Consider the following 22,681-nt stretch of genomic DNA (forward strand, 5'->3'; position numbering starts at 1 on the left):
GCCGGGGGCCTGGTGAGGGGCCGGGGTCCGCTGCGGCCCGAGGGTTTGGTGCCGCCGGGAGGGGGAAGCCTTGGGGCGCTGCTGGCGGCGGGTCGGCACCGCCTGAGCGTCTGGGATGGCGCTGAGCGGGGGCCGTGGCCTCTGGGGCTGGGTGGGGTGTTGGGGAGCGCTGGCACTGGGGGGGGTGTCCCCGGGCTCGGGGTTTGACGGGGGTGACCGTCGGGATGGGGTCGGAGGGCGGGCCCTGGCGCTTTTGTTGCGGTAAATCCGGTCTCCAAAGAGCCCCCTAAGGCTCGGTTTGAAGTTTGCGAGGCGGGCATTCTCTATTGCAGCGCCGGGTGCGCGGGGGATCGTCCCACCTAACGTGGGTGCCGCAAGACACAGGCACGCTTACTAGAGACAATAAAAGGAATGAATATTCCTGTAATTTCCCAGAAGCACACGCCTGTGTGCAGAGAATCTAATCCGTATGTTAACACATTGTGCAAGCGTGCTAAAATTCGGGGAAGGGTCTCTGAGGGGCTCCCGCGGGGGGTTCGGTGCTCTGGGCTGGTCCCTAGAGGCTGTTGAAGAGGCGTCTCGTAGTGTCCTTTCCGTGAACTCCCAGTCTTTTCATACAAGGTCTTGTCTTGGCTCATTGCTCTGTCTGTGAAGTTTCTCAGCTTTCCTATCTTTGGCTTGCGCAGGTGTCTGCTGGGGTTTTTTGCCCTTTCCGGGATGTCCCCATCGCAGTTGCAAAAACTGTGTCCTTGGGTGCGTTCTGGTCCGAGGCCCCTTACAGCAATGAGCACCAGCTCCTTGCAGGCGTCACTCTGTGGGGGAAGGCAGGGCCGGGGCTGGGCGAGGGGGGAGTGTCTGGTGCTGCTGGTGCTGGGCTGTGCAGGGGAGAGCTGGGGGGCTCTGGGGCTCAGGTGGGGGTGGGGCATTTCTGGGTTTAGGGGAGGCTTGGTGCTGCTGGGGTTGGGCTGTGCAGCAGCGGCTTACCTGGGCTTGGTCCGTGGGGTGGCATCGTGCATTTGGGGCTGGGAGGGGCTGGGGACAGAGTTGGGCTTGGGGGAGCTTAATGCTGCTGGGGCTCGGGGTGGGGGCAGCCCTGGGTTTTGGGGTGCTGTTGGGGCTGGGATTGGTCTGTGTTTGTATGTGTGGTTACCTTTAGTCTGCTGGGTGGGACTGGTGATTTGTTGTCCTCTTTCTCCCCTGACCTGAAGCATTGTTTGGTGTTTGCAGCAAGGTGCTGTGTAGGGACATAGTGGAGGGGTGGTGGGTCAGTGTGTTTTGCTGCAGTTCTGATTTTGCCTGTCTGTTTTACAGGTGTGTTAAGGCTTGCAAATTAGTCCCTTCTGTGCCAGCAGTGGCCTCCTGGCTATTCCTGGGCTGAGATGAGCAGCTGTTAGAGCAAAGTTGAGCTTGACTGCTTGCTTAGATGGTCACTGACATGGCTTATTTGTTCCAAAGTCAGCTTTGGGCTCTCTGTGCTTGCAGCATGTTGTAAAAATGAATGAATGATTTGTGCAAGTCCCTCAAGCGTTTTATCAGTTGGGGTAATTTGCCTTTTTAAAAGTTTGTTCATACACCTGAAATTTGCATTTCTTGTTGCATCTTGTTCTTATTGCTACCTGCATTTTTTGGGATCAGTATGTGACTTGGTTCACCTGTCATAGAAACAAAATGGTTTTATTGTCCAAAGTGATTCTTAACCTATAGTGTCTGAACATTATTTTCTTCTAGGAAGACCCTTCCCTGGAGAGACACTTCAAAGGCCACAGAGATGCTGTCACTAGTGTGGACTTCAGTCTCAATAAGAAACAACTGGGTAAATTGTCTCTTTTTGTTTTGATGGCTAGATGATAAAGAAAGAGCTTCTCTGTTTTAGTTAAATGGAGGGAGCAGTGGATGTACTGAGCTCTATAAGAGTAATGGGCTTGATTTAATGATGAAGAAATTCTTTCAGCATTTTAGGATGAACATTTCTGTGTGCTTTGAAAAAAATCCAGTTGTTGAACCACAGGGGTGGAAAATTGTGTCCATCCTTCTAGAGCTTTAAGGACATCTACTGTTCCTTATTATTTCACATACCTGGCTTTACCATGCAGGGAACTTAAGGTAAAACCTTTATTTTTCTTCTCCACCTTCCATTTCTCCTCTTCAGACAGCTGCCAAGGCTTCTGTGCTAGCTGCTGTTTAGTAACCCACTGTGTATGCATTGAGTAGGAACCAGGAGGGGTTCTGGCTCTTGGGGAAGCTGCTGTTCAGTCTGTGTGGCATGGTGGGCATCGCTTTGGCTCGAAGAGCAGATAAGGCAGAAATCATAGCTTGAGGCAATATACCTACTAGGCAGCTGGGGCAATAGGCATGAGTAAGTAGAAGTGCATCAGTGTAGCAGATGATAATCTTGTTCTGGATCTTGTAACCTACACAACACTCTGATTTTAATTTCCTTGAAGATTCCAATCAGTCTTGTTTTGGACACTTTCTCTCCATGCTGCTCTTCTTATTGTTGTCTGCGATGTTTTGTTTCTACTTCCTGTGCCTTCACTTTATCTGGTCAGTGAACATCTCTGTTTAGCAAGGGAACTCTGAGCATAGTTAAGCATTGCTTTTGAATGGCCTTTCAGAAGTAGTATGGGAGCCTTTGCTGCCTCCATCTAGACTACGAAGTAGTTGCTCTTGGTATTTTAAGTAAATGAGATCAAGTAAAAAAGGAAACAAATCCTAAGAAATTTTCTAGGTACTGTTGGGTCAGTTATGTGTACTTGAGTCTTATGAGACTTCAAAGTTCTTCCTTCCCATTTCTGGCCTCCCCCCCAATAAAACAGCCAAACGTAGAGGAGTTGGTCTTTTTACTCTATTAGATTGCTTTCCCAGTCCAGTAAGGATAATTATTATTGCCAGCAAGTCATCTATAAGCAGTATCATGTTGAAGTGCTTTATTAAGATGTCAGAGCATTATTTTCCTTACATTTTTTAACGTCAGTCCTGGGGAAGCTGTGATATTGCAACTTAATATCCTTGCCAAACAGTGGCAGTGTAGTTATGACTAATGTTCAAATCTCTTGACACTAGGCTGTATGTTTATCTACTTTTACACAGTTGCCTCCCCTTAAATTTTAATATCCCTAAGGAAAGTGTTGTGTGTATGAAATACAAAACAACAACTGAACTGACAAATATATAAGGTTTTTTGTTTCCCTGTAAAGGACATGCATAATGAATGATCCTGTTTGAAATGGTCATGTAATAATCCCAAATCCATAGCAGGAAGACAGATGACTATTTTTTGTGTTAAAATGACTGTGAAATAGAAGGACAATTCCAGCAAAATCTATTTGGTATTTTGCCATAACACCAATGAACTGAAAGCTTGTACTTGTGATACTACCATATCAGAACCTACCATCAAACTACTTTTTTTTTTTTTTCTAGGAACATTTTAAGATCTCCCTGGAGATGTTGACATTTGGGTAGAGAGATAGAGATGCATCTTGGGTTTGTTGGCAGGCTAAAATGTGTATATTCTGTATTTGCCTGTGGAAAATCTACAGTTTTCTGTTACTTAAGCATTAAAATTGATTTGAAGGGGTATTTTTACTGTCATTGTTTGAGATGTTAAGTTGCCACAGGCATATGTTTGCCATTTTATGAATCACTAGGATTCCAGTGCTACATACTTCATATAGTATGACGGGCTTTAGGGGACGAGCAACTCTTCAGTTTTCACTGTGCTGAGTCACTGATGGGACCTGGCAGAGGAGTTTTAGACTGAAGTGGAATTTACTCTTGTGTTTGGGAAACCTGTTGCCTGGTTCTCTTGGCGAGGACAGATATGGCTCCTGTCAAACAGGGAGGGGGATGTAGCTTCTATGAAGTTTAGTGTCATGGAGATGAGCTGTCAGTTGTGCTTTCAGTAGATGTAGCATGTGCGCCTGAATTCTGCTTTCTACTTAAGTGATCCTTTGCTCTTGCTGCTGAGGGAGATCTTGAAAAAGCAGCATCTATGCTGGGGAATGGCCACCTTCCCATAAGTAGTCTGCCCCCTGAGGTCTCCCTCTAGCCCTTTCTCTTCCTTCTTGTCTTTAGAGCATGCCTTTGCTTTCTTCTACCCCTTTCATAGAAGCCAAGAGTAAAGGCAAGTTGTGGTGGTTGTTTGTTATTCCTGCAGCTGAGTATAGCAGTGGACATGAGTGGAAGAGTGGCTGTGGGTAGATGGAGTGACCCTATCTCTATCCATAGTTCTTTAAAACATCTCATGACTACTGTCAAGTCCTGCTGACCCTTCCTACTAATATCAAATTGAACACTGCTTTAATCACATTGTAAACTTGTATTTTTCATTTATTAAGAACTGCTGAGCTGACTTTGATCAATGTTTTGCAACAAGGGAGAGATGTTGGAAGGAGTTGTAGCTGGGTTGCCTTTAAGTCACCAACTCACAGAGCTTCTCTGCTTAATCTGTAGTGTGTTACTTGATATTTAACCTGCTACAGCTGATAGCTGACTCTGCTTTCCAATAAAAAAAGTGATGAGGAACCTTAATTCACAGACCTTCTATGTGTTTCCTTAGTATGTATTTATTTGGATGAAATTTTGCAACTTGTGTGGCTTTTACCTCTGTAGCTGTTGCATGACCTGACTTGGAAGTAAATTGTCAGTCCAAGCCAATGCATGACTGACTTTGAATTACTGATGAAATAACAGTATGTGATACGTTGGTGAAGCTTCAAGGACAATGTACTTGAGATTGCTGGAAGCTGTGATGGTGAACTGAGTGTGAAATGCAGTTTTGGAGTAATTGGAGAAGCACTAATGCAAGTTTGGTTTTGTGTGGTTTTGTTTTTCCTTTCTATTTCAGCAAGTGGCTCAATGGATTCATGCCTGATGATCTGGAGTATGAGGCCTCAGATGAGAGCCTATCGCTTTGTGGGCCACAAAGATGCTGTGATGTGTGTTCAGTTTTCCCCTTCTGGTCACCTGGTGGCTTCAGGCTCTAGAGACAAAACAGTCCGTTTATGGGTTCCCAGTGTGTAAGTATCTTCCTTTTATCTCTTGTGTTTTAATTATGGTTTGGGGTTTCTCCTTGCTTCTTGATAGCAGTTCTCCAGCTATGGGACTGGAATCTCTTTGAGGGAAGGAAGAACCACTTTATGTGACAGCTCTAACAGAGAAGTAGTAATTTGGCCTTGATATTGCACTGGAAACAAAACTAAAATCCTTTGCAAAGCTTAAACTCAGTATTAACTTCCTATGCTAATAGAACAATTCACTAATGTAACTCATCAGTGGTGAGATGTTGGATTTTTCTTCCCCTTTCTCCCCCAGCTTGTTTTTCCTCCTAGCAAATCAATCCTTTGCTTCTGTGCTAGTGTTAAACAAGATGATGAAACACAAGTTGATGTTTAGTGATGGAGATACTGTGAGCAGGGTGGAGGCTATTAGCTTGCATGCTTGCTGTAGTCCACAAAATGGTTAGGTGTCTTTAACCTTTATTTCTTGGTCTAAAACTATTAACTCTGTGTTCCACTGATAGTAAATGATGGTGTATTACTAACACAAGACTGCTTTGGATTATGTATTTTTTATGAGCTTGCACTTTCAGTACTTTAGCCTAATTCTGAAGTTTCTATTTCTGAGTAGAGGGTTTAGTTGCTTTAACCCATTAACTCTTGGTGGTCATTGTCTGAGACATCTCAGGTTCTACTGTTTTACTCTGCAATGCATTGTTTTAAGGGATAGGTCTCCAGCAAGGAACACTTAATTGAAATACAGCACAAACAGGAGAGTGCTGAAGAATTGCTTGAAGATTTAATCTTGCTGCAAAGTAACAAGAAGCTTTTTGCAGCCAAGATGCAGAAAAACAACTGCCAGTGTTTCCTCAGGTCTCTTTGTTCTCACACTAAACAGTGGGATTATTTTTCTCTGAATGGACAGGCACATAAAAAGGCATAAGAGGTTGCTTTGCTTGTGAGCTTGTAAATTGCTGCTGTGAAGACTAAAGGTTTGTGTCCAGAAGCAGATCCATGATTGTGGTGGCAGATAGAAGGGATTAAAAAAAAGAACCGAACAAAACCATGCACAAAACATACCCCAATGTTAAAATAAACATGTCATTTCAGGAACCTGGGAAAGCATTTCTATTTGTTTATTTTTTATGAGTTCTTATGGTTATGATTACCCATTGGAAGCTTTATTTGATCTATGAAACCATAGATAATCTCTGTTATGGAACTGATAGGTTCTGAAAGAGACTTTTTAAAATCTGTGATGAAAGTGCTTTTAAATATCTTAATTTATAGTGAAATATACTCAAATTTGCAGACTGTAAATTCAATTTTAATTATTTCAGTTTAGTTAAACTTTCCTGGAAGGAATAATCGTAATGACATGTTAGCATATATACTATTAAAAGGCACAAGATGAATTATGATTAAAATTTGACCTTGGTGTTCATCCATCTCCTATAAAGAAAGAGACTGACGGTGTCATTTAGCCATCTTCAGAGCTGTGCTGCTAATATAGAATGCTGAAATAAATTACAGCACAAACTTGTTAGATTTCTCAGAAGTTAGCATATACATTTTAACAGAGGACTGGGATGTGCTGAGAAAAATGAACTTGTGTTGGGTGATATTTATCTTTGTTGCTTAGGCATGTGAGCTGTGTGGTCTAAACTGCACCTATGACTGTCAAGTCAGAAAAAGGCCAGTGTGGAAAGGGGGTTATTGTTATGCTGGTTGTGAATACTTTGGTGCATGGCCCCTTTAATCTGTGTTTATTTAGTATTCTTTGTCAATTTACCTCTCTGTAACCAAAAGGTGTCGATGTTGAATCAGGTTTGAGACCTTCAGCTTGCCAGTTTTGCACAGTCATTAAAATAAAAGGGTGAGGGAGAAGCTGCCCTATAGTCTGTGGGCCAGGACTTTATTTCAAAAGAATTACCTTTCAAGGGTGGTATGTTACTGAAGCAGTTAATGCTACTCTGGTGTGTGGATTTCAGTCTTTGGAATTTGATGTGGTTGTTTCTTTTTTATAAGCCATGCTGACAGAATTTTGTAATTTCATGTTTCTGCATGAGTACTTATCAAACTTGGGGATGTTCTGTGGTTTTGGACAGAAAGAAAGCTTTCCTGAGACATAACCTTTACTGTTCCTTGCCTTCTGGCAGATAAAAAAAGATTAAATAAAACTAGACAGCTCTGACCTTTTCTGAGGAGGGAGGGAATGATGCTGGAAGGTATGTTAAAAAAAAAAAAATATTTTTTTTCCTTTACAGTTTTAGCAGTCCTCAGCCTCAGTATAAAGCCTGTTAAATTCTAATGGAGAAGTTGTACAACATCAGGTGTGCTGAATTCACTTGTGGTGTTTCTTGTGTGATGCTGCATCAGAAACATTCAGCTGGAGTGTGAGTCATTATAGGAACAGTTGTGAGGTAGTTGCCTGCTTGGCTCTGGCTAGATGAACTGTGAAAGCACATACCTCCCTCCTCACTGCTTTACAGCAAAGGGCCTGGTAAAAGTACAAAATCTCAGCATCCTCTTTTATATTTATGCTTCCATAAATGTTGTTTTAAATGGTTGCAAATATTAACAATGGCATTTTTACCTCTTTATAGGAAATATGTGGTGTTTTCTGTTGAATGTGGCTCCAGTAATGAACTGGAATAACTGGTTTTAGCTATGTATTCTGTACAGATCATGAAGCATGGGTTTGGGGTTGATCAACATTTTCTTCCAAACATTAAACACATGCAGTTCCCATAGAAGTGGTGGTTAATAGCACTGCTCAGTGTACAGAAGCTTTGTGTTTTCAGGTGCATGATGTCTTTTCTGCCATGTTACACATTTTTAAAGTGCTCTTTCCTTCTGTATAGCAAAGGAGAATCTACTGTGTTCAAGGCTCATACGGGAACTGTAAGAAGTGTTCATTTCTCCAATGATGGCCAGTCCTTAGTTACAGCTTCTGATGATAAAACAATCAAAGTGTGGATGGTTCACAGACAGAAGTTTCTCTTCTCACTTAGTCAACACATAAACTGGGTTCGCTGTGCCAGGTAAGTATGGCTTTCTGACAAAGAGGTGGGGACTTACCCCACAAAACGGAGACTGAGTATTATGGTCTTGTGTAACACATTTCTATTCAGGATGATTCAGGTGTGTCTAGTGATTGAAGTCTGTTGTTAACTGGCAGAGATGCTTTTGAATAATAGTTGTGTACCCACTTTGTGTTTCTTCGGTGATCTTTAAGTGGAGACTTTCCTGCTTAATGATTTGTTCTGTTTTGGTTTTGCCTGTTATGGAGACTTCTGCATCTTGAACTTGCTAATAGAAGCAAAATGAGAGATTTATATGGCTATTTCAGCTTAGTTACTTATAGACTTGTCATGCCTCCAGTTAAAATATTCACCTGTGCTCCCTCCAAAATGCTGAAAGAATAAAAACATTATTTCCTGATAACTGTTTCAGATTTGGTTTTCAGTTGTCCATTGTGGTTGTTTTGAGGGGTTCTTATGTATATTTCCTTTTAGGATACATAGTTTTTCTGTGGGTGAAAAGTTCATTATAGTTCTTGAATATGGTGGTGGCAGTGGCTGGTAGTCCTACCGATGCCCACAGTAGAGCAGAAAGAATGTTTTTCCAGTATGTATTAGAATGTTCTCTAGTTAAGGACTCAAGTCCTGATCCTGTAAAATGTGTGCTTCTGAAGAGAGATACTGATCTGTCTTGTATATGAAATTCTGAGATAGCTTAATGCATTCTTCTAAGGCACTTGAATGATGAAGCTTTTCCTGCTGCAGCTTTTATCTTGGGAGCAATTGTATTGCTCTGAATGCTTGTGGCAAAGGTAGGAATTGTTTTGAATCACAGTAGAGAAACAACTTGAGATATACTTAAATTGAAACAAGTAGGAAAAGAGATCTTAAGTCAGTCTCAAGACTTTCCTGAGGGTTATTTTATGTGTTTGTGGAATTAGGGATAGCTTGAGGACGTACAGCTTGCTTTGTTTTTCCCTCAACGTGGAGTAATTGGATTTTTAGTTTCACTGATGCCAGTGTGACTTCTTGAAATGAGGTGTATTTACTGACATACCTTGACAACTGGCCAAATCCATTTGACCCTGTACACCTTTTGGGGGCATTTCTTAATTGCTATAACTCTTATCTTAGATTTTCTCCTGATGGACGATTGATAGTGTCAGCCAGTGATGATAAAACTGTCAAACTGTGGGATAAAACCAGCAGAGAATGTATACACTCCTTCTGTGAGCATGGGGGGTAAGTACCTTGTGGTGCATGAGGACCAGCCTACTTGTGATTTCTGAAATGGGGATGCCTGGTCAATGTACACCTGGTTTTGTGACTGCAGTCAAAGGTCCTTGTCCTGGAAATCTTTTCTACCTCTTAAAAATTCATTAGCACTATTACAAAGACAGTCAGCAGAGAATGAGATGCAAAAGGAGTTCCCAGAATTGCTTTGACCTTTTTATGACTTCTCCAGATTGAAACCTTGAGGATCATGTTTTCATAACTGTCCCACATGTCAATCTTAGGTTCTTCATTCTTATTTATTTTTGGAGATTGTTGAATTTAGGGTAAGAGATAAATTTGGTAAGAGAGAAATCCCCTTGCGTTCTAGCTGGCCCTCAGAGATCAGAGGGGCTAGGGGAGGCTGGACATATCCCTTAATAGGTATGACAGTTGAGACCGTGATTATAAGTCTGACCCAGCCCAAACAGCCTATACTGTAAGTCTGGTTGCATTCAAGAGAAGCAGTCAGATTCATGAATAGTAAAGTTTATTTTTTGTGCAACATTTACAGATTCTTTAAGATTGTCTACGATAAATGCACAAACTGCAGGTTGGCTATATAGCACTGTAAAAAAAAAAAAAAAAAAAAAAAAAAAAAAAAAAAAACACAGTTCATGGGTATACACTCAACATAGCCAAGGGGAATCTTACCAAAAGGTGTCCCTTCTGGGGGGGGGTGTGAGAGCACAAACCCATCGATCTGTCCCTCTAATTCGGTGTCGGATTATTGTCCCCCCCAAGTTAGATACAAATTTGGGGTACTATTTATTGTAGCAGGTATGGTGAGTGGGTGGGACTGTAGTCAAATCATTATTTTATCATTACTACATAATTAGTTTCATGGTGCCAAGGGGTACAGATGGTTTTTGTGGGGAAAAAAAAAGGGAAGATGGGAAGCAAGGTCAAGTTGACATGATAGGTGCAGCTGGATTGTCTGGGAAGGAAGGGAAGATGAGGCACAGAGTTGGCAGGTTGCTACAAAAAAATCATATTTCAAGGGAGTCAAGCTGAACAGGAGATAAATAATTTAAGCATCTCTGTTAGGTATTGGAAGTTAGATATTGTAAATTATTTATCTCTTCTAGCTATGTTAAGCGCTCTTATTTTGCTCTGAGTTAAGTAAATTAAAAGAGTAAAAGTGTACTGGCAGATTGGCGCTTGGATGCTTTGTTTCATCCTCAAATTTTTGAATAATAAGGTTATTCCAAAACCCACTTTTTATTCAGAAAAACAGCTGTTGAATCAGGATTGGAGATTGAGCCACAGCAAAAAATAATGTCCTGAAACACAAAACTGGTTCTTAGAAGTGAGACTGGAATCTGCTGAATTTCTTACTGCATTGAATCTTTAAGTACAAAGTTGTGTTCTTTCCAGATAATATACAGTGACATTAAGATAAATTCAGACAGCATTATTTTTTCCAGTACTCCTAAGAATAGAGCTTCTCCAAACAACTTATTGAAATATTTTAACTTCTTCAGCATTTGTTACAAGAATACTCAAAGAATAATTAATTTTATCCTATTTGTTGTGTGGATTGGGTGAGGAGTTACAAGATGCTCTTCACTGAAGGTTTTACTGTACTTGTGTGTTCAAAATAAAAATTGATTGCATACAGGTTCAGAAAGGAACTTGGTCTCAGCCTTGCTACCTTCCAAGTGGCAACATACGATTCCAGGCACAAATTCAGTAAATTCCACCTTAAAATTAGTTAAGCATAATAGTAGAAAAATCTCTTCAGTCTTGTACACACGACTCTAGAACTCCTGTTAATTTAGTAGGAGATATATTATACAAACATTGTGAACACTTGAAAATGTTGTGACAGTTGGATCCATCAGATTTTAGGAGGCTTGTGTCTGCAGCTCCTACACCTGTAATGCACAGTGTTGAAGATGGTAAGCTTAGATAAAATCCTGCAGTCTGCTTGGGGTTATAAGCAAGGGCTTAACCTGAAAATTTGTGTTGCTGAATTTCTCTTATCTATTCCTTTCTGTAGTGTTCAATGCATCATGATGTAGCTTCTTCCCTTTTTGAAAAGACCTCTTTGATCTTTAGCAACAGTTGAATATAAACAGTTGTCTTTAACTGCAATTTACAGGTTTGTGAATCATGTGGATTTTCATCCCAGTGGTACATGCATCGCTGCAGCTGGTACAGATAACACAGTGAAGGTGTGGGACGTTAGGATGAATAGACTTCTTCAACATTATCAAGGCAAGTTAAGCTCTTGGAAAAGGCAGGTCTTTCAACATATTGAAATGATTTGCTCTGAAGTCCAAGGACTGTTTCTCCATCTGCTGCTTTTTCAGAAAGGCATTGGGTTAGACCTGTCAGTGGAAGCTTTTTTTCCACCAAGCATCATGCTTTGCTTTGTGTTGTCTCCAAGACTGATTCTCATATATTGGTGAGAAACACCTCTGTTTTCTCCTCCCCTGCCCACCATCAAAGAGCAAAAAAGCCCCAATGCTGAAACTGCCCTGTGTTGCAGGTATGCATAGGTGTTATCTACGATGCCTCTTGGCTTCATATTCACTGTTCTTGAGGAGATGATGTGCAGTAAAAATGATGTGGCCTTGTCTCTGAATAAGCCCATAGGAGGAGTCAGATGCATTCCAGCAAATCAAAAGGTTAAGTTCTTCATGAGAAAATTAGGAAAGTTAACAAAAGAGGAAAAGCAAAACAAACCAATTGCAATTCTATACCATGATCCAGTATCTGTTTGATTTTCGGTTTCTAGAATTAGCTTTGACATTCTTATGACTTGTGCAGTTAGCTTGTCCTTGGAGTAGCTAGATCTTATATTTAGGAGTCTAAATCTCCACCCCACCCCTTTACCTTCCAAATGGCATGTCTTCCCATTACCTCTTCTTGTCAAACTGATTAGTGCTGCTGTTTCGTGGAACTGGATGGGAAAATGCCCTTCTCCCATCCCTGAAAGCTTCTTTGATCATCCTGTTTTGTGCGTATTAGTTTCCTGAGCCTAAATGTGGCTTTTCTTTCCTTTACTATTAACAATATTTTGGGCTGCTGTAGTATTTTGTAAATCTGTACTGTTTCCAGTGCTTTGTTTCCGTAGCTTATTAAACTTAATTTTGTTAGATTTTCATGAACACTGCTTCTGGCATGCTAGTAAAGCAGATCAGTGATACAGGGCTGGGGCTTGGTGTATTGTTCTTTCTGCCATCCACATCAAATGCCAAATGCTGTCAGTTTCTGCTGTGACAGCCTCACAGCTGAATGCCAGGCAGGAAAGACAGACTTGCAGTTGACTCCTAACTTTGTAAGTTGAGAGACAAAAATTGAGTTCTAAATTAAAGCTGTTGGTTATCCTGGCTTTATGTAACTGCAGTTGTTTTTTTTTTTAAAGTGCTTTTGACTGTGTATCCATTTAATCACAAGGCAATGAAAGAATTTGCAGGTTCTTGATACAAGTTGTCTAGTTTCCCTTATTACAGAAAGGCAGAGAAAGTGTAATGATGTTAAAGGAGCAGAGTTCTTTGCTTTGTCTTCCTTCTCAGCAATCTGTGAAAGCCTGGGCCTCTTCCAGTAGATAAAAGCAATGGGAGTTAGTCATCTCAAAGCACATGCAAATTGTCTGCAGAGAAGCTAGATATTAAGATTATGAAAATCCTTTGGGTTCTATAAAACAGTAAATAAAGTTCCCTGAAAAGAGATTATTATGGTGTAGAAACAGCCTGCAAACTTTTGAATGCTTTTGTAGTTCCCTTGTATATAGACGGCTGTTCTTTTGCTTTTTGCTTATAGATGGAAATACTATTGTGATCATCTGATCTGACTGTTAAGTACTGATCGCGACACCACTGTCATTAGAACAGGGTTTTTTCTTGGATAGAAAACAAAAAATCATATTCCTTATTTCTAGCATCAACTTCCTGCACTGTGTTTTATTCCTGGCGTGTGGGGTGCTACTGTCAAGTGTATTCTCTCTGGGTAGTCAAGGCAAGCACTCCTTGAGCTCATTCAACTGCAAACTTCCATGAGGTTCTTGAACTCTCATATAATGTGATTTATTTTATTTCTTCAGTTATTCTTATGGACTCGCAATCACTTCCGGTTCTCTGATAGTTAACAAAATCTGATGGAAATCAAACCTCTTGACAACTGTTGTTCCAGTTTGTTGGTATTGAGGTGGTACAATTTCAACAATGAATACTGAAGTATGATTCTTGTTAATTTGTGGCCCATATCAAAACTTGGAAATTTCTTTCTGAAGTCTTGTTGCTAAAATAGGTAGCCTCTTTAAACACTGAAACAGTGTCAGATTGTCCTTTAAGCTACTCTATCAGCTTTGCTACAGTGGCAAGATCTGCAGTGCATGTTTCCAGCCACAGTATAAATTGGCTCAAGAATCACCTCATTCTACGTTCTACTTACTGGTATTAAATTGTCTAAATCTAATGTGATTCAGGTTTGGCTGCCAGGTTTATTTTTTTTTTCTGTCTTGGAATTCTGTAGTTCCCCTGTATCCTACCCTTACTGAATGGTATTTTTGTCTGACATTCTTGCTGTTGAAGTGATCTTTCCCTGTTAGGAGTGTCATTTTTAACAGCTACTGTGTAAATCCTGATTGTGTATTAAACTTTGAACTAGAAAGTGTCATAGAAGCCAAAGAAACGTTGAATTGCAATGGTAGCTGTATGCAGTCGCTTCATCCACCTGTGGCTGCAACCTGATGTTTGTAACATGTTCTGGAGAGGTGTTTAAGTCCCGCTCTTCTGAGGGTTCACATGCAAGCCTAAATAGACTAAATCGGGTTTGGTTTTGCGTCTCTCCCCCGTGGAGCTGCAATCTCAGTCCCACTAGAGGGCATCTCTTCCTACGGTATGTGCTTACGCTGCCCGATTTCAAGGGAATCCATTTTAAAGATTGAGTTGCATCGAGGAGTTAATAGATAAGTAGCTCTGCTACAAACTCTTGCGTGTCAGAGTTGGGTTGTTTTCCAAAACTGATTAATCTTTCAGCAGTGTTGCTCTTGTTGCCAGGACTTGTTCCAACTGTGACATTGGTAAATGAAAATTGGAAGTAGAGAGCAAACTGCAAAACCTTCTGTATGCTGCATGCGTTTTTTTAGCAAAGTATGCTCTGGTCGCATTTACTGTACAGGAGAACAGATGCTTTATTCAATACTGTATTTGGCACTAACTTTTTTGTACAGCAGATAAACATTAGCCATCTTTGTAGAGGGATTATTGCCTGAGATTTTTTTCACCTGTGCAAAGCTGTGTGTAGGGTACCTCTGCAGGTCTATGGAAACAGCTCTAACCTTTTTTTTTTATTGCTGTCTAGAAAAACCAGTTGGTAATTTTATACAGTTCAGATGGGGCTGGATGGTGGTTATTTGTTCAGTAGGGACTGTGGCTGTGTCAGGTACTTCCTAATTTATCTTCTTACTGGTGGTTACTAAGTTGTGGTGTTCACCAATTTACATAAAAGTAGCATTGTCAGACCAGGGACAGTTATGTTCAGTCATTCTATAGGCTGGCATGACTCAATTTTAGTAGTTAACCCTCCAGTATAACTCCCTTAACTGACCATTAGTTAAACCCCCATTTTCTAGGGGTTTGCCAGCAGAAGGGTAGGCTTATAGCAACAAGTCACCAGGAGATGCCATCTCATGCTCCACTGGATTTATTGTCTAAAACATGAAATCAAGTGAGGTTGCATGATGTGTTGGCAAGTTTTTGGAGAGGTGTTGTGAATGGTCTTGTGGGAGGTATGAGCTGGTTTGGCAGAAGAGAGATGAAGTTTTCTCTGAGCTTATGATAGGTAAGAACTCCTTGGGCACAGAAGCTGACTGCTTACACAGCCACAGCCTGTGTAATTTCTTTCCATTATGAAAAGTTTTTTTTGCTGAAGCTGGAAATACTTTATTCACTGTCTGGAACTTAGAGGATATATCACTAACGTTATCTATTTCTGGTGTGATTCCTTTTAGGACTTGCTTTAGTTGACAAAATATGTTTGCTTTTATCTGGATATAAATACTAATGGGCTGAAGAATATTCCAAATCACTCAGAACAAAATTTTCAAAGGAGAAATGTATTTAGTATTCTTTCAGGGGGACAAACTCCACATAGACTTTTTCTGCTTTAATATATAGTGTAAAACAGGTCTGGGGGGTGGGTAGAGGAAGATCTAACTGTGTGGTAAAGCAGTATTCACCAACAAGAATAACTGTTTGTTACCTGTGTTGAGTTAAAGTTTTCTTTTGTGTTTTTTCATAGTCTGGGTCAAAAAGAATTATGTTCTCAGAAATTAAGCTGAGGTATCTAGTGTTACTGAGAATTTCAAAAGTAGATGCATTCCATTTTACAGTTGAACAAGATTATTTCATATTTCTGCTTCAAATCTATCTGCAAAAAAAAATATTGGTTCTAATGTCTTTAAAACTGTATTTTGAGTTTTTTTAACTTGCAGTTTGGATTTAAAATGCACAGTAGACTCTCAAGGGAACATAAATTTAGTTGGGGGGGATGTATTAGTAGTAGCAGATTTGAGATACCAGAACATTTGGAGGGCATGTAGTATAATTAAGTATAATTGGATAGTTAAAACCCTCTTCAAGCATAGTCCTAATATTCTGTAATGTCACATACGTTCAGAAAGCTGTGCATATGTAAAGTACTGCGTGTTCTTATAAATAAATATGTTCAATAGCCTGTTTTGTAAAAGTTCATGGAGGAGAGAAAAAAACCCTCTACATTAGGTAGATGTTTAATGTTACAGTAAACTTAAGGGTAGTTTGACTTTCTTACTAGAGCATTTTCTTTAGCTCTTTCCAAAATAACTCTTTGGCTTCATTTTCATGCAGGAAGGATTGCATTAGTGAAAGTTCACACTCTTGATAATTTGTCTACTCATGCTTGTTTTAAATTTTTTGGTGAGTCAGTTTAGATGTCTGAAGAAATGCTTATACTGGACAATTTTAAAGTTGTTGGTTCTTGTTTTCTAGTTTCTCTTAAATCCAGTCTCAGTTAGAGTTGAGTACTAAACCAAAAGAACCTGTGCAATGCCAACTTTGAGTGTCTTTCATCGTCATTTCAGTCGTCTTAATGTACTAACTTATAGATTTTAGTCTAGAATGACTTGGGAGTGAGAACAGCAGCTCCACAGTAGTAAAATATTTCAGTGTCCAGCTCTTTCAGAGAATCATATAGCACATAGTTACATGCACATATAGTTACATTTTGGGGCTATGCTGGAAGCTTTTTGTATCCTTAAATCTCCCAGAATAATTGGCAAAGCTTCCTTTTTTTTTTTTCTTTCAATAAAGTAGTGCCTATTTTTACAAGAATTGAGTACTGTGCTTGTTCTCTAGTGCTTTGAAGAGTTTGTGGAATGTTTTTCCAGTGATAATCTTCCTGTGAAACTTTGTAACAGAAAATGGAAATGTACTTTATTTTATTCTTTTGCCTTGAGCTTATGTAAACTAGTCTTGGTGACTATTATATATGTTTTTCTCATCCTTAGTGCACAGTGCTGTGGTAAACGGTCTTTCCTTTCATCCCTCTGGAAACTATCTCGTTACTGCTTCCAATGATTCAACCCTTAAAATTCTGGACTTGCTAGAAGGAAGACTTCTGTATACTCTTCATGGTCACCAGGTGAGGCAAAACCTTTTATACAGTAATGTACAAACCCACAGCAAACTGGGCACATCTGTACTTGAGCCTTTCATTCTTTGTGGCTAAAAGTTCCTTGCATAAAATGACAACGATAGTACTTCAAATTGTATTTGAGATCATCACTGTTTGGAAGGGAAGGCTTATGGGGAGAGAAGGCAGGAGTGAAGAGGATGGGAAATCAAGATAGAAAGGGAGCTCCAGTACTGAGGATATAAGTCTTAGACCTAAGGGACAGTCAGAGCTGTGGCCTAAACTGTAATCCTGGGTCTGCTGTACACTGTGTACTGCAACTCTGACTGTCTCCCTCTCTAGAGTGGGGCAAATAACACTTGCCCCCCCCCCCCAACATAGGTGTTTTGAAGATAAATGCTGTTGACCTGACAGGGGACTTAAGGACAGTAGTGGTAAAATGGAGGAAATATATTTTGGCATGTGATTTCCATTTTGTTAACAGATTGCATTAAATAACTGAAGGTGATAAATGTTGCTGGTTTGTTAAGTTTAACTGATTGGCCTATTAGTATTATGCTGCTGGGTGTGTTGCTTGGAGCTCTCTTTTTAAATGTTAAATGAAAATAAATAGACTAATTTCATTGTGCATGCTGAGTGGAGCTCAAAGGCATGAAAAAGCAGACCTGCTTTAAAGTTTCCTTTTCCAAAGGGACAAAGAGAACAGAAATTCTTAACTTGTCTCTGTTAAAATGGGGGATGAGTCTTTAAAAGCATCAAAACTAGCTGGGGAAAATCACAGCCTGAAGCTGCTTGAGGTGGTAGAGATGGCTCTGGGCAATAACGGTAGCTGTGTAATCTGCAAAATTGATAATTCTGGCTGCTTGTGACTTTTTGTGACTGCCTTGCCTGATGTCTAAAAAGGTCAAGTTTGTTCTGTAACTTCTCTTTTGCTGTGTATTAATAAACTTTTCTCCTTTTTATTTGTAATACTAATGGAAAAATGGTACAACCTCATACTTAAAGCTCTACTTCATGGAAAGATCTCATGAAAACTGACCAGAGGTTTCAAATGCTGAAAAGAATGGGGAGAAGATGACAGATGATGGTTATCCTAACACGTAAACCTTGACTGCATAAAACTCTCTTACTTTAAAAGCTGGACTAAGTGGATACCCTTATCAGATAGGGGCTGCAAAGCTTCTAACTGTTGTCTTAGTCTTGTTTTCATATTTGTCTCTTGTGTTAATTTGTCAAGTCAGTTCTGAGGAAGTAGCATTTGAGAGAAAGGGTAAGTGTGGAGGGACAGTGGATCTTTACATCTTTCATCCTTCCTGTGGGAAGGGATGTGCCTATTTATTACTGAGCAGGAGGCTGAACCTGTTTTCCATTTTCCTCCCTTTTGAGCTGTAGGCTGCTCCTCATTGAGTGCATGGCACAAAAAAAAGTTTAGCTTAGAGTCCAAAGCTAATGATGGTGATGGAGGTCTTCAGAATTAGATAAAGTCCCTTTAGGCTGGTGCTGTATTCCTCAGGGCTTCTGCAAAACAGTTGGTTTGAATCATCTATTCAGAAGTAGAGTTAAAACTCCATGTTTTTCCCACTGCTATTTCAGATGAGTGAGACATCATCTGCCACTCTCCTAGGCGTTTAACTGGCATTGGAAATGCTTTGACACTGGCACAGCTGAATAGTTGCCATTGTGGGATTATACTTCCTCCAGTCTGGAAACAAGTAGAAGCATGGAAGTGGCTGGTAGTGCTTTCTGGTCATCTTTTAAGGGTATTGCACGAAGATGGCTGTGGAACCAGTCCTAGTGTAGCCCTGGCTGGCATTTCCTCTGCTGGCATGTACTATATTGTTGTGGGCTAGTTCTTTTAATGCCTGCTTTAAGATAGCTCATTTTTCCACTAAAAGTGTGTGATAACGTGTGCTTCATTCACAGTAAGCAACTAGCAGTGACAACAGGCTGTGCTTTCATCAGAAGCTGCTGGGGTGGATTCCTGCACTGGCTGCTTCCCTAGCCTGCTCTGCTCAGATAAACCCAGGCTACTTAATACTGAGGGCTCTTTTTTTTTTTTCCCCCCCCTCTGTTCTCACTGTGATTTCTGCCCAATATCTTCAAGTGTCTAAAAATGAAGTGGGTGTGGATTTCTTGGTCATTAAGTAGATTTGCCTTTAAGAGAGCTATAGGTTAGTCACCAAATGAACAGCCTGTTCTGAAGACATTCTTGAGTTGTGACTTTGTGTGGGTGAATATGCTGGTTGAGACTCTGTTCCTACTCTGACAGTTGACTGCTGTTGTGTTGTTCTGGGAAGGCTGCATGCGAATGGACACTTGTAGGAAAAAAAAATATTAAGGTCCTTTAGACATACTCTGACGCAACTGCTGGAGTGCCAGGAATTTGTTAGCAGCTGATTAGCTGTAGTTTACATAGGAAGGATTGCCAAGTTTACATTGCTGTCTTTAATTGTAATGTAGCTGGCCCCTTTGTAGTAGAAGGATTGTTAGAGACAGGAGTTTGCAGCTTGGAGCTGACATCTTGCAGCTGCAAAATATCATTCTGTATTGTGCTGCATATTTTAGTTCTGGAGTGCTCCAAGCTGTGAAGTACTCTTGCCTAATTCCATACAGATGAGACACTGGGTTGGTATGTAGTTCCACCTCTGGTACTGAATCATTGTCGAAGAACAGAATGTTTTGGGGCCTGTAAGTCACGTCTGGAGAGTTGCTAGAGGAGAGCAGGTATGTACACAGTGCTTGTCTGCCCTTTGGGGTGGCTTGATTACAGCATTTCCAGACTGTCTTCCTTAGTGGAATGGAAGTTCTCAGTAAATATTTAGAAAACATCTGCATGGTTATGTTTATAAATAGGAAGACAGAAAATGCAAAGTTATGGTTCTCCAAACAACCTTGACTTGAACTGTGAAGTAGCTGCATTCTGCCTACCTGGGTGGCATAAGTGCTCTCTGCTTTGCTGGCTGACTAAAGAGCAAGATCTGAGCAGGTGCACAGGAAACAAATGTGCACCTTTGTTGTTTGCTGCCAGCAATACCTAGTTGACATTAAACATCTGTGCAGGCCTAGTCCTCTTTGAAGGATGTGAGGACATCTCAGAGCTGCACAGAACTGGACCAGCAAAGGGAGACAAGGATGTATTGCAAACAAGCAGTTGACTTAAGGTTAGCATTTCCAAGTGTTAAAAGAAAATACATGTGCTTTATTCTTCCCTTGTATTTTTTTTAAACTGAAGCTTTCAGGAGTTAAAAAGCTAATGAAGATTCAATTATAAGGTGCCAGTATAAATTTTCCCTATGTTAGCTCCAGCCCCCACTCTGGTGGAGGAAGGTGTACCCATGACAGTCTGTCTGTGTAGTAATACGGGGATTTTTCAAAGCTTGGTGTACTGTGAATTCTTGTGACCTTTTTTCAGAGGTATTCTGCATAAAAATGTTGCTTGTTGCCCTTGCCATCTGTCTGCTGTGCTTTTTCTCTTTGGTTCCCTTTCTCTCCTTTCTGTTATCAACCTCATTGTGTGCCGTTTCTAGGAATCTGCCCTTTTTTATCTAAACGTTTTTCTTGTCCTTGCTGTTGATGTGGATTCTTTCCACAGTCCCTATAGCTTTCTACTCCATTCCTACTTGAGGACAATACTCAGCTCTGTCCTGTACCTCTTGGTTTGCCAATGTGCAATACCTGTGCTGACACCTTTTCCCCTGTCCATATCATCTTTAGGGTATATGTGTTATTTGTAAAAAGACAACAAACATCCATGGCTTTCATAGCTTTTTTTTTTACTAGTTCTTACTGCTTTCTAATATTTGGATTTTTCTGTCTGATGCATCTGCAGGATATGTGCTGCATCCTGTACCAGACTGTGAAATAAGTGCGTGTTAACTTTGTCACCTGTTTTGCTCCTTTGTATTTCCTTCTGCCTGTCTTCTCTGAATTCAGCTTTCTTTTCCTACTAAGATCCTGCTATTCTTTCACCTTTTCTGATGAGATTGACTAGATCTGCACAACTGTGCATTTCCATGCTGCAAGTTCATCACTGATGCTGCGATACAGGCTTGGTGATCCCTACTTAACCAAAGGTGTGTTAATTTGAATTGGTCTTCACTGAACTCTTCACTGCTTTCTCTGATGCTGAAATCAAGTGATAGATGAAAACCACAAATGCAACATCTTGTCTCAGACCTTCTATGTTCTTTGGCACTAGAATACATTTATCAAGTGTCTTACTTGCTCTTGGTGTTTTCCTAATTGTCTTGATCACTTCCTCTTTGCATCTTTTGCTCATCTACCATCTGTCATTTCAATGTCTATCTGTCCAAGTGTGACTTGTCATCTTCTCCTGTGCCATGAAGTAGTTAAAAGCACTGTGGACAGTGGCAACAACTGCTCTGTTTATTATTCTTTCTTTCATGCCTTGAACCGATGATCCCAGTGTGTTGGTTGCTGCTGGATTTGCTTCTCAAACTTTGTCATCATTCATCTCCTTTTTCTTTTTGCACTAGTTAATCTATTACAGGAGTTTGACTGAACATACTGGCTCATATCTTCCTATTTCTACACCTCCTTTTGTGGGCAGTGGAAGAGGAAGCTCTCCTTTAATTCAAATATCTGCATCCTCTAGATATACCTTGTCCTAGCTCTTGACACCTCTCTTTCTAACCTGGCTCTTGTCTGCTATGCATTAGTTTCTTCTAGGATAAAAAAAAAAATCTACACTTGACCCCACTTGTCTCTCTAGCTACCTTCCCTCTGCCTTGTTTCGTTGTGCAGACTGTGCATCAGTAAACTGCTCTCCTCTGGTTTATTCCTGGACCCTCTCCAGCCTGGCTCTTGTTTCTTCTGTTATGCTGAAGCCAAAATGTTAGCTCTGTTCCTAGCTGAAGCTCCCAAGTCTGGCCTCCCCTGACTTGAATTGACTGTTGGTGTTGGCCCTGCTATTCTTGAAATCCTGTGCCTTCTGTCCTCCAGCAGTTCTATGGGGGAGGAAGTGGTGTTCAAGAGGGCTTTCTCTGTGATTGTCTGCTTACTGTTTATGTAGGTGGTGCACACTCATCTATCTGCATGCAGGTATGACTGCTCCAGGCATATTTCCATTTCTTCAAATTAAACTCCTGTCTTTTTCTCTTAAGTATTTATTTCAGAGAGATCTATTTTTAGCTCTGTGTTTGAAAGCTTTGTGTTCAGGGATGCTATTCCTGTTATCTCTTGTCATTCCTGTGCCAGTTGTTACTGATGCTGTTAGCATCCTGCCAGTCACTCATTCAGTGCTGTAATCTGTGACCTGGCTTCAGATCCTGTCTCTCTGGATGATGAATGCATTCAAGCCTTTCAGAATAGCAGAATAATTCTGAACATATTTTTCTAAGGCCACACTTAATGTTTTGTGTAAGCTGATCAACCTGTGAGTTGCTAGGGCAATAAAGGCCTTGAGATCACTAGCCTACTTCTGTAGAAAGTGGGAAAACATGGAAAAAGTATAGTATCTATCTCTGGGGGGTAGTCTGCCCATAAATTAACATGCTGTGCCTCACCCTTCTTACCTACATCTCCAGCTAGAGTAGGATGTCACCTGGTGTTTTGGCTACCCTGGCATGGCTATCTGGCCTTGCCTGAATCTTGTTCATGGGGAACGCTGCTGCAAAGGACTAGGCTTGATCTTGTTATCATTCCTTCTGTATGGCTTCCTTTTGTTTCCAATTTCTTTGCATCCAGTGTGTGAGCAATTTGTCCTTTTCAAGGCTCCCTGAGGCTTATCTCCACCCTGCCTGG

At 40.6% G+C, this 22,681-nt stretch overlaps 2 protein-coding genes across 3 annotated transcripts in view; both read left to right on the forward strand.

The window, feature by feature from the left end:
• LOC113484907 (heat shock transcription factor, Y-linked-like) overlaps positions 1–1,320 on the forward strand; it is a 19,461-nt gene extending 18,141 nt beyond the window's left edge. The window contains exon 4 of the mRNA XM_026857593.1: positions 1,312–1,320. Within this exon, the coding sequence (XP_026713394.1) occupies positions 1,312–1,320 (9 nt within the window). The remainder of the gene's footprint in view (positions 1–1,311) is intronic.
• Positions 7–22,681, forward strand: part of POC1A (POC1 centriolar protein A) — a 61,237-nt gene continuing 38,562 nt past the window's right edge. Inside the window, exons 1-7 of one of the 2 annotated variants that reach the window (XM_026857182.1) lie at positions 7–12; positions 1,729–1,813; positions 4,850–5,021; positions 7,865–8,044; positions 9,158–9,265; positions 11,400–11,515; positions 16,794–16,927. In XM_026857182.1, coding sequence (XP_026712983.1) covers positions 4,861–5,021; positions 7,865–8,044; positions 9,158–9,265; positions 11,400–11,515; positions 16,794–16,927 — 699 coding nt within the window. In that variant the 5' untranslated portion in view covers positions 7–12; positions 1,729–1,813; positions 4,850–4,860. The remainder of the gene's footprint in view (positions 13–1,728; positions 1,814–4,849; positions 5,022–7,864; positions 8,045–9,157; positions 9,266–11,399; positions 11,516–16,793; positions 16,928–22,681) is intronic. The other variant, XM_026857183.1, reaches the window with a different exon arrangement.

Source organism: Athene cunicularia, assembly GCF_003259725.1.
Source record: "Athene cunicularia isolate RWA chromosome 12 unlocalized genomic scaffold, athCun1 chr12_part1, whole genome shotgun sequence".
In the NCBI taxonomy this organism is placed as follows: Eukaryota; Metazoa; Chordata; class Aves; order Strigiformes; family Strigidae; genus Athene; species Athene cunicularia.